This window comes from Vigna umbellata, chromosome 1 (genome assembly GCF_029865625.1).
Source record: "Vigna umbellata cultivar VRB3 chromosome 1, Vumbellata_1.0, whole genome shotgun sequence".
Lineage (NCBI taxonomy): Eukaryota > Viridiplantae > Streptophyta > Magnoliopsida > Fabales > Fabaceae > Vigna > Vigna umbellata.
In genome coordinates, this window is record NC_142165.1 from 60651637 (window position 1) to 60663448 (window position 11812).

Here is an 11812-nt window from a genome sequence, read left to right on the forward strand (position 1 = left end):
CGCAGAGATAAATAGGGAAGAGAAGGGAAAGAGATTTGGAGGGAAAAAAGAAAGGTTGTAGAAGATATGCCGGTAGCGAGGCGAGAGACTTGCGATGCAAGAGTGATTGCTCACATAGACATGGATTGCTTCTACGTTCAAGGTTCCTTTCTTCTCTCTCATTTCTCAAGTGAATCTCCTTCAAGCAATACCCAATTTGTGTGATTATATGGTGATGATGATGATGGTGTTGTTGATTGGTGTAGTGGAACAGAGAAAACAACCAAATTTAAGAGGCTTGCCCACTGCAGTCATACAGTACAATTCATACAAAGGTGGGGCTCTCATTGCTGTCAGCTATGAGGCTCGCAGATGTGGCGTCAAACGGTAGTTTTGAATCAAACCCTTGATTTTAGGGGAAATTCCCTATTTAGTTTGAAATCGGGTTCTGTTTCGTCTAAGTGCTTAAACTCAATGGGTTAATAGGATCACTTAAGTTATTTGAATGTGACCTTGGACTAATCAGGGATTACACTCCGGGAACTTTTTAAAATTTTGTTAATTCTAGAGATTAAAGTGACAATGAATCACAATTTGAGATACTAAATTGGCTATTTACTTTTTATTTATTTTATTATCTGCTTTAATGTTCACCTTAGCTGCGTTGTTTTAGTTCAATGCGAGGCGATGAAGCCAAGGAGGCATGCCCGCATATTCAACTGGTACAAGTTCCGGTAGCACGTGGTAAGGCTGATCTCAACTCATATAGGAATGCGGGTTCAGAGGTGCGTGTCATTGGCATTTCATAATGATTGTTGACCTTTGGAGTCATTCATTCCCTTGTTTTGACTGTGCCCAAATTCGAAAATTTCAGGTCGTTTCAGTTCTTTCGCAAAAGGGTCGCTGTGAGAGGGCTTCGATTGATGAGGTATATCTTGATCTAACTCATGCTGCTGAAACCATGCTGATGGAAGCATCTCCAGAAAGCATGCAAGACTTTGAGGTTGAAGTTCTCAAGTCTCATGTTTTGGGGCTGGAAATTGAGGTCAGAGGCTATACTTACTATCATGCCTTTTCTGAGATTGCTTTATTAATGTTAATATCAAGATACAAAATACAGTTTTTTCTTTCTTTTGTTTATATTTATGTTCTTTATCTGTCTTAAAAGAAAATATTTTATTCAGTAGGTAAGTCTTAGTGCACTGAAAAAAAATTGTTCTCTGGTTCAGAAGTAAAACAGGAGTTGAATCTTAATTTTAATGTGTGTAAGAAACAATAATTAAATACAGTATAACTTGAAACTTCAGTTCAGTTAGAGTTTACATTTACCTGTTTACTGAAATACCTGTCTAACTTGCTTGACAGTCCTGTCCATTTATCAGGACCATTGATTATGGCAATTTTAATGCGCTCGATTAACTTACCTGATCTTTAATAAATTAATGGCAGCACATGCATGAGAGTATATGGCTGTACTGAAACTGGTTTTTTATGTAGGATGGAAGTGATGGCAAAGAAGAGGTTAGGAAGTGGCTTTGTAGAAGTGATGCTAGTTACCAAGATAAGCTATTAGCTTGTGGGGCTCTCATTGTTAGTGACCTCAGGATGCAGGTGCTGAAAGAGACAGAATTCACATGCTCTGCCGGTATTGCTCATAATAAGGTAAAGGCAGCCTTGGTATGCTAATATATCCATATATTCCTTGTCCTAAATTCTGACAACATTTCTTCCTAAGGATCCATGATATTTTTTATACGGTCAATAACTGGTGCTTTTCTCAGATGCTGGCTAAACTTGCAAGTGCTATGAACAAACCTGCTCAACAAACTATTGTGCCACACTCATCAGTTGAACAGTTACTTGCGACTTTACCAATAAAGAAAATGTAATGTCATTGTATGTTATCATGTATTTCACTCATAATTAAATCTTATCCATTTTTGTCTTGAGTTTACATTTTTTTCAAGTTTATGAAGATACAATTTTTCATATTTTTCATGTAACTCTTCTAATTGTTTTGAAATTTCTTTGATCACGGTCTTTTATATCATAAAGCATGTTGTTGAAGAAAACTTGACTTGCAGGAAACACCTTGGGGGAAAGTTGGGGAGTTCTTTACAGAGTGATCTTGGTGTCAACACCGTCGGAGATCTGCTTCAGTTTTCAGAGGAGAAGTTACAACAGTGGTATGGGATCAATACTGGGTGAGTTTTTGTCTTTTAGCATGATGTTACAGTGGTATGGGATCAATACCTTAAAAGAGAATGAATTTCATTATTGTCATTCATATCTATTACATTCTCCTTACCTCTATTTATAACAATCTAATCTTCTAAAAAAGGGAAATAAGGAAACAATATACTGAAAAATAATCTAGAAGACCCTACAAATATTTTCTCTAATTAGGAAGATTCTATAGATATTTTCTCTAATTAGAAAGATTTTCCTCTAATTACAACATGTTACACACACATATATATGTGTGTGTATGTATGTATGTATATGTAGATATAGATATATTATATCATATCTGCTACCAAAATATCATTTGCTTATTTAAATTTTGGGATCTCATATTTAAATAGCAATTTTTGTGTCATCCTCTAATGGCTTGCATTTTTTATCTGTTTGTTAATTGCTCATTACTGTCTTTTTGATTCTCTTCATTGCAATCTGTTGGTATTCTATTCCTGATTCTACTTTTTACAGCTTTACAGAACTTGGTTGTGGAATATTTCAAGAGGAATCAATGGGGAAGAAGTTGAGGGGCGACTACTTCCCAAGAGCCATGGTTCTGGCAAGACGTTTCCTGGGCCTCAGGCTTTGAAGACAATTGATTCGGTAAGAGCTCTCATATGAGCAGTCCTCCTAGCAGTAGCACTTTATTTTGGGTGATGCTGCACTCAGCAACATTTTATTACTTAGGCACAATGAAAACTGCTTGTGCTTTATTTCTTAGTGCCTCCTTGGGTCAGATATTTTTATTGCTCTCATAAATATTGTGTATTTTATTTCGGAGTTTCTGTTGGCTGTCATTTGCAGGTTTGTGATTTGTTTTGAGTAGTTTCACAACCTTGGACATCTCTTTTTGTGATTATTTTTTATCTTCAGGTTCAACATTGGCTTAATCAACTGTGTGAAGAGCTGAATGAACGCCTTAATTCTGATCTGGATCAAAACAAACGGATTGCACAGACACTGACGCTACATGCTAGAGCATATAAGGTGGTTCTTCTGTGACTGGTCTTTACATGATTCTCTTTTACTCTGAAAATTTGTTCATTGTTTACTTTTTCTCATATCTTCTTACCAACTTTTCTTTTACCCTCTTCAGTGGTTTTGTTTTATGTATATTTTGTATGAGCTTTTATCTTGCAGACAGGGGATTCAGATTCACTTAGAAAGTTCCCTTCTAAATCTTGTCCTTTAAGATATGGGACTAGAAAGATTCAAGAGGACGCCCTGATTCTTTTTCAAGCTGGGTTGCGTGATTTTTTGGGCTCCTACAGCTTTAAGGTTCATGGAAACGAAAATAGCAACTGGGGAGTGACATCACTTTCTGTTTCTGCGAGTAAAATTGTGTCTATACCATCTGTAAGTTAGAACTGTTCCATTTTCTAAATTTTCCTGATATAGGATCACTTTAAAGCATTGAGGAACATTACTGGCATTTGAAATGTAATAACCTGGATTATTAAGTATACCGTTACTACTAGTATTTGGTATTTCTGAGCGATATGTATTTAGTGTTTGGTCTATACTAGTTAACACGAGCCTTGCAGTTTTACATTCCCAATTTAGGTTGGTCCTTAGCAAGTGGTACCTTTTATTATCATATAGTGTTAATAAAAATTTACGTATTAAATGGCATTTGTGTCTAGGGGACACATTCAATTGCTAAATACTTTGGAGGGCTATTTTCATCCAGTTCTACATCAAATCCATCAATAGACGTTGTCATTGATGAAGCTGTACCATCATCACCTTCAGGTTTTGCATCATCTCATTGGTTGCTTAATTATTAAAATACCGATTCTCTTGCATTCAAATATAATTTGATGAAGGCTATATGCTTAAGCAGGTAGTGAAAATTGTATGGGAATGGTTCCCTATGATTTACAGCTTCAACATCCTCATTACACAGAAATGAAGCATTCTAGTGCATGTTTGGATCCACAGGTATATCAAAGCAAGTATATATCATGGTCAGATTTCATGTAAAGACATGTAATATTATAACCCAATTAGAACAATGTCTTTTGAAATTATTTGCAAAAGAGATATTTACCGGATGATTTTGAAGTGGCAAAACTACCAGGTGGGGTTGATTTTGAAGGTTTCTAATGACTAATGTGAGGATCTAGTAGAAATATTTTGTACCAGTTAGCATATAGACACGTCATGCTTGTATAAATAATCATAAAATATGAAAGTATCCAAAAACTCAAGTTGCTCATGAATCATGATAGATATTTTGCTTATTGGTGCTCTATCAGACTTCAATATTAGTTTTCATTTTAATGGGTTTTCTTCATGGATAAACGTCTTAAAGCAAAATGTATGACTTTCAGAGAAATGAGAATTAAGCTTATACTACTAGGTCCATTAAGGAAGAGGTGCATTAATGAGGTAGGCTTTCTAAGATATAAAGTTGAGAGCTAAGAGCTCAAAAACAAACTTGAATGTAGGCAAGATTATTATATTTGTAAATAAATTCAATTACAAGAGTTTGATCGATATTCTTCTTGACTGTTAATAATCAATGTGCATGTGCATCTGAGTTCAAACCTATTGCTTTTGTTCTCTATATGCAAATGCTTCATGTTTAGTAATGATCACAGGGATTTATCCTTTTCCTTTGCAGGATCCATTGAATCATTTGTCCAGTAAAGCGGAAGGCTTGACAGAAGAATCCTCCTTCATGTCACCCTCTGGTACTGTGGAATACTGGTTTTAGTTCTTCATTCTCCCTTCTATTGGCTCCTTTTGAGATTGATAATTTTTTCATTTCAGGAAGTGAAGACAGAATGACAGACGGTGAGCCACATAGAGTTTTACCTGCAAAAGATCCTAGTCATGTTTCAAATGTCTCTAGTTTGAAAGCAGTAGGGAAGAAAAAGAGAGCAGGAAAGATGCTTCATGTATGCTCTCTGACACTATTTAGCCACTGATTGCATAGTTTTGGGTATCTTAAATTCAATCATGAACATACAAACTTCAAATCAGTTTTAATCATGTTATGCAAGGATCTACGATGCAGAGTTGTGTTTTTGGCCAAGGGAGTTATCTTTGTTCCAAATTCTAATCATAACATAGTTCTGTAAATTGGAAGATACTGGTTAAGCTGGTAATTTAGCCAGAAATGAGTTACTTTTCCTCAACATCAGTTGCATCATAATTCTGACCCAATTGCAGTATATAAATTTATTTATTTCAACAACTTGTAAACATTGGTCTGAGACCAGGTGTCAGTGCATTACTTTTCTACAAGGTCATGTAGTTTAAAGTTTTCTTTAATACTTTTCTGCTAATTCCAAAACCAATATGGTTTTCATTATTAAAGAAGACATGAATATACAATTTATGTCCAGTTACTACTCGCAACATATCTTTTCTATGTCGAAAAGAAAAAGAGTGATCCACTATTCAACTTTTGCGATGCCCAAATAAGCCAAAGACACTCATTTCACACAGCTTGATGCTAAAATGCATGTGTCTTATATTTTATAGATGCTGGAATGAATGGATGCTGTGGTGCTTCAGTGGGGAACTTTAATGAGATTTCATTACTGGTTTTTACTTGTAAATGGTGGGAATAATGTCTCATGTGCAGTCTGGTTTGACATAGTTTAGTTTTCAGAATCTTAGCTCCCAATCTGCCTGTTCTAATTTTTAATACATACGTATGTGTGTGTATTACTGCAGAAGTCTCGGATATGAAAAGCATTGCTGCCATAACCAATAGAGTTATAAATTCTAATAGCTTATGCTGATATAAAGATGTGGTGTTTCAGCAATGAATCTATTGCATTTAAGTTTTTACAGTATAAGAGTTCTTCTTGTTGCAGGAGAATTGTTCAATTATAAATATCTTTAATAATTACCATAATTCCCGGTCTTCATTGGAGCAGAAGAATGTTTCAAATGCCCATGATATTAAAATATCGCTTGGTAATTTTATAATCCCATTCCTTGTATTATATTTGAGTTTCAATTCCTTTTTATTATGCTAATTTCATTGATACTGCAGGATCTCAGTCAGCTGATGATAGTTATTCAACTTGTAATGAAGAGATTGATACCAACAAGGATGGATGTAGTGTAGGTGTATCACAAGGGAGGGAAGCTTGGAGTAGTTATAATATTGATGAAATCGATCCCTCTATCATTGATGAATTACCACCAGAAATTCAGCAAGAGTTTCGAACCTTGCTTAGGCCACAAAAGCGGCCCAATGTGGCTAAACGAGGTTCTAGTATTAAACACTATTTCTTACCTGATAAAAGTAGATAAATAATTGTTGACTTTGATTTAATGTACATATTTTGTAATGCTTTATTAGAAATATGTAAGGTAGTTGATTTGTGATTGGCTATTTGGTTGAGAATTTTTATGGAATCAGCATGAGGAACCTTTTGGTTGTGTTGTATGATGCTTCTTGTAAGGATACTATATGTAAATTTTCTCCAATCAATTCAACCAAAAATTGCTGTTGTTCTCATTTGGGTTGCCCCGAGAGTAAGTGGATTTCTATCTTATATCGATAGCTATTGTCCAAAAAGAACAAAAGTAAAATAAGTGTTAGATGTCATAAATAATGACTATGACTCTTCTTTAAGCTGGGTAAACTGTCTTAATTTAGCTTTTAGCATAGTAATGTGAAGAATGGAATGCAAGTGTCAATACGTCAATGCTTTTGTTCTGGTTGTCATCTCTCTTATCCAGGTTAGATAAACTTAAATGGTTGGATTTAAAAATGAATCTGTGTTTCTCCTTCATCTCCTCCCCTCCTGCTTTCTCTCGAGATACTCAGATCTTTCAATAGTTGGGATTCTTAATTTCTGTTAAATAGTTTTTTAAACTTGATTTTTTTTTGTATTGTCATAAATGCTAAAGAAAGGAAGGTATATCTCTTTCAAATTAGTGATTGGGTTTAATAATTGGATCATTTTTCTGGTATGAGTTTTCTCTTTTGTGAAAATTAATCAAAATTAAAAAAGCCTCTCTGTTGTGTTTTACTTGTTAAAATAAGAAGCTGAGGCCTATTTTCTGCTTAAAAAGTATGTTCTGGGGTTTCCTTGCAACGGAAGTTGAATGATGGGGGAGAAGTTTCTAAGAAGAATTCATCAGACAGTTCAAACCAAGAGAAGAGGGAGGTCATGAATGCGGCTAAGTTGCTGGCTCGTTTAGAGCATTGGAACGTGGTCAATTCTGTTAACCATGAACAAAATTGTTTTGAATGTAATACTCGAATCTATGTTATGTACCTTGAAGGATGTGAATAAGTTTTCCCTTCAACCCAAATTTTATTTGTTCAAGGCAACTTTTGTCGCACAAATCATCTTTAGCAATTTTTTTTTAATCAAGCACATGTATAATCAACGTAAAGGTAGCAACACGATTGATGACAAATGCCGAAGATTGTAGATTTTGACATAGTTTGTCTCTCCCTTGTCACGTATGAATACCTGTTTTTCTCTTAAGCAATTTTGACATTCCAAAAATGAAGTATTATAAGCAAAATCAATTCTTTAACATATATTAAATGATAAAAGTATAGTAATGTAAAAACGAAGACCGTAAACTTAAAATACGAGGTAACTCCTCCACACATTTATGCTAAGTAAAGGACGTTAAAATTAAACGTTTAGTCTATATTTTTTCTAAAAAAGTAATTGTTTTTAAATGATGATTCTGTAATTTGAGAAAATTAATTCAAAATCATAGAGAGAAATGAAACATAAACGTACCTAGAAGATGGAATTAATAAGAAATAATACAACTTTCAGAATGGATTGTAGTGATGAAAATTATTACAGCTATAAAAATAATTACAACTATATGGGTCTAAAAAACGTGAGATCCTACAAAATTTGGAGATAACTTTATCTATAAAAGTTATAACACATCTATTGTTTAATTTTTTTTTCTTATGCTGCATTTTTTTTATGGAAAGCAACTTCAAGTTATTTCTCAAAACGAAAAGAAAATTATTTTTTCTTCTTCTGTTTCTTGAAATAATACCCAAATATATTAAAAATTATAATAAATGGATATTTTATTTTATTTTTTTCAAACAAACCTGGTTTACTAAGGATTATTAAAGTGTTTAAAAATGAGAATTCAATATCATTGTCAAAATATAATTGATGATGTCTGATTAAATATTTGCTAATATACAATTTCATAAAATGTTCCATACCGAACATCACAATTCTTCATAATTATATATTTTCCATATTAATTAATACATGTAAAAATATATTAACTTATGTTGTTTTTTCAGAAGAAATCAGAAAATAAAATTGTAAAGACAAAGAAAATGGTATTTTAGAAGTTGTAGTGATTTAAAAGTAGTAAGATTTGATTATTTTGATATCAAACGATTTTAATATAAATAGTTTCGTTATCAACGAGTTTCATTATTTTAAAACATATCATCCCTTTAGAAACCACTTTCCTAGAGTTTTCTAACTTATCTCTAAGAATTCTTGTCTTCTGTTTATTTGATTTAAGAATTAAGACCATAGGATTGATCTTGGCGGCAAGCTCTTCAATCTAGACCGATCAGTTTTTCAGATAGAGTAAGTTGGTTTTCTACTTATCTTTTTGGTCTGGTTTGTCTTCCTTTTCATGTGAGTCTTTTGTGAGTGCATGTGATGTTTGAGTTTTCTATAAGATTCTTTGATGACCAGTGGTTCTAATGGTGTACTATGATAGTGTTTATGTGGTTATAGGAACAAATAAGACTTTTTGTGTGTTTGAAGCTATTTTAGGCTTTCTAGAGCGGTTTGATCATTTGTTAGGTAAGGGAAGATAATTACCACTTTTGATGTTGATGATGTTTTAATAAATTGTGTTGCATGTTTGATTTGGTCTAAAATTGATAAATTGGTATGTGAAGTTGCTGATGTTAATTTTGTTGAATGTGTGCTTGTTTTAATCTAGAATTGGTGGTATAACATGTGAAATTCTATGATGATTGCCTGTTGAATGAACTTGATGTTGGTGATTTGAGTTTATGAAATTTAGGACTCAGTTAGTTATTTGTATTACTGAATTCTAGTCATTTGGCATGATAAATTGATGTTTGAACTTTTGTTTGATATTGGTTTGATCTGATGGATTGAGTCGTTGGCAAATTGATTAAACTAATATTCAATTTGATGTTTAAGCATGTTTTCAAATCAATCACAATGCCAAGAATGCCCATTTGGTCCTTTGGATTTGAGTGATTAAAGTCAGATTTGAAGGTTTTGGTTTCTTATGTGGCGTGGAACGACCTTGTGTGGTGCTGATCATTGGAAAGTCAGAGAGCCTCTGGATTCGAGGACAATAACCGATGCTTTTGGGTGTTGAGCGGCATTTCTTCCCTTGTAGGTTTGTAACCTTTTCTCCCTAATTCGCTGGACGAGAGTGTTTGTGAGAGCTTTGGGGCTGGGCGTTAGGCCTCGCGCTCGCTTCTTGTTTCAAAGTTAGTGCATGTTTTATGTGATTTCATGATTCTTGATTTGTTTGGAATGAAGTATATAAATTATATATATATATATATATATATATATATATATATATATATATAATTTGATATAAATGGTACTATATGAATTCTAATATGAGTGTGAGCATGAATGGTGTTTATTCCAAGTATGATATAGTGATGATGATGAGTTTGTGATTGGTAATGTGTATGATATATGTGTTTGATGTAATTCCATAAATATAGAGGAGAGAATCTATGGTGGTGTTCAATAGTATATGTATTGATGTATGGATTCTGTATTATGGGTTATCCTGACATTTCAATAACCATCCAATCTCAAGTAGAGAAGGGTGGATTATGTCATGAGAATTAGCAGGAAGTCCTAGTCTATGGACTGTTCCTTGACCATTGGTGCTTGACGGACTAACCTTGTGTGGTAGCTTAGGCGGGCAAGTTGTTTCACCACTACAAGTGTAGAACTTGCCAGAGATCGAAATCAATACATGTATGTTGTAAGACTCGGGGAAAATGGAGAATATTTTTATTGTGTGAGGATAAGGAAAATGGGGAATATTTTTGTTATAGTTTGGTTATGTGAGGATAATGCATTAAATAATCCATATATGTGTGTTTTCTTATATTTTGTTTTGGTGCCAAAGGATTTAACATATGGTTTATATAATTGTTTTTATGCCATATATTAGTTTGGGGCACGCTGACCCAGTGATGATGGAGCTGATCCAACTTCCTTGTGCGTGGAGACCCCTCTTCGAACCTTGCAATGACACTTTCGGGAATTTATTTCCCAATTGCACGTTGCTAAGCCTTGTGTGGTCCGCGACTTGGGTTGGGCAACTAGTTTTGGCGTAGTTTGGTTAAATGGGTGTGGTAGTGGTCCAATGCATCAAAAAGAAGTTTTTTTTTCTCTTGTTCTACTTTTCCTTAATTTTATTAAAAGCCCAAAACATTGAGTGAGTGCTATTAGTTTTTTACGTGAAGGCAAAGAAGTTGTGGCCTATTATAGGTTATAAATATTAGGTTTAGGGAGGTATAAGAGAAGAAAAAAACCTAGTTGTTGAAGAGGAATTTGAGAGGAAGAGATCTAAGGTGCCAAAGACAAGGTGTATGGGTGGAAGTAGAGTAGAGCAAGAGTTGTTTTGCTTAGTTGTGAGGTAAGGGGAGTTAACTTTTATATGTATGATTGGCTTGGTTGCATGAAATCGCATGGTCTCCTTCCTTCTTGATGTTCACGTGTGAATGCATGGTAGGGTCTATACATGTGCAACATGAGTTTCTTGGTTTGGTGCAATGGGTTTCTTGATGTTCATGTGTGAATGCATGGGTTTTTTGGGTTGTGTGTAGATTTTTGGCATGGGTTTTTTTTTACGTTTCCATATGTGTCTTGCATGGTGCATGAATTCTAATGGTCACTTAAACAGGAAGGGGTTAGGGTTTCTTGTTATGTCGCAATGCTTTCAGTGTTTTTCATGTAGGAAGGCATGAGGTTTCATGTATTGGTCGTTTGTGTTTGCTAAACCATTGCTTGGACACACTAGTTGCATTAAGGGACGTGAGTATGGGTTGTTGCATGTGTTAGGGGTCAAGATTGGTTAAGTTCTCAGACTAATTGTGGTGGCTGCACTACCTGGGTCTGGGTGCAGATTGATCATGCATGAGGCATATGGTTAGGGTTTGAGTTTATTTTAAAGGGATTATGCATGAGTAGGGTTAGTTCATGGGTTTCATATGTAGATAGTTTTGTAATTTGAACATGTAGAGTTGAGTTGCATATTGGTATATATAGATATGGGTATAATATAAACGAAAGGGTGCATGGAAGTTTCTTTGTGTTTTCATAATTTTGGTGAGGGGGGGTTGTACAAGGTAATGGGCTTTGGTGGTCCAATATGGTGGTAGTTACGTGAACTTCCCTGGGTATGTGAGTGGTTATGGTAGTTTTAAAATGAGTTTTGGTTCGGTTTGGGCACATGATAGGTGGTTGCCATGGAAATAAGTTAAGGGTTTAGTTTTATATCTTGCATGTTTCATTCAAGGTTTGCATCTTCCTTTACGTGAATGAGCATTGACGTTTGGGTGTTTGTGCTAATCTTGATGCATGTGAAAGTTACAATT

General features: G+C 34.3%; 1 protein-coding gene across 1 annotated transcript; it reads left to right on the forward strand.

Annotated features, from left to right (window-relative positions):
- POLH (Y-family DNA polymerase H) lies at window positions 1-6700 on the forward strand. The gene is made up of 16 exons (XM_047294824.2): window positions 1-142; window positions 246-366; window positions 653-764; window positions 854-1024; window positions 1477-1641; window positions 1761-1864; window positions 2064-2183; window positions 2697-2820; window positions 3091-3204; window positions 3358-3573; window positions 3861-3969; window positions 4061-4158; window positions 4844-4913; window positions 4993-5120; window positions 6048-6150; window positions 6230-6700. The coding sequence occupies exons 1-16, from the start codon at window positions 67-69 to the stop codon at window positions 6490-6492; spliced, it is 2094 nt and encodes a 697-aa protein (XP_047150780.1). The 5' UTR covers window positions 1-66; the 3' UTR covers window positions 6493-6700.
- Window positions 6701-11812: the final 5112 nt, after the last annotated feature.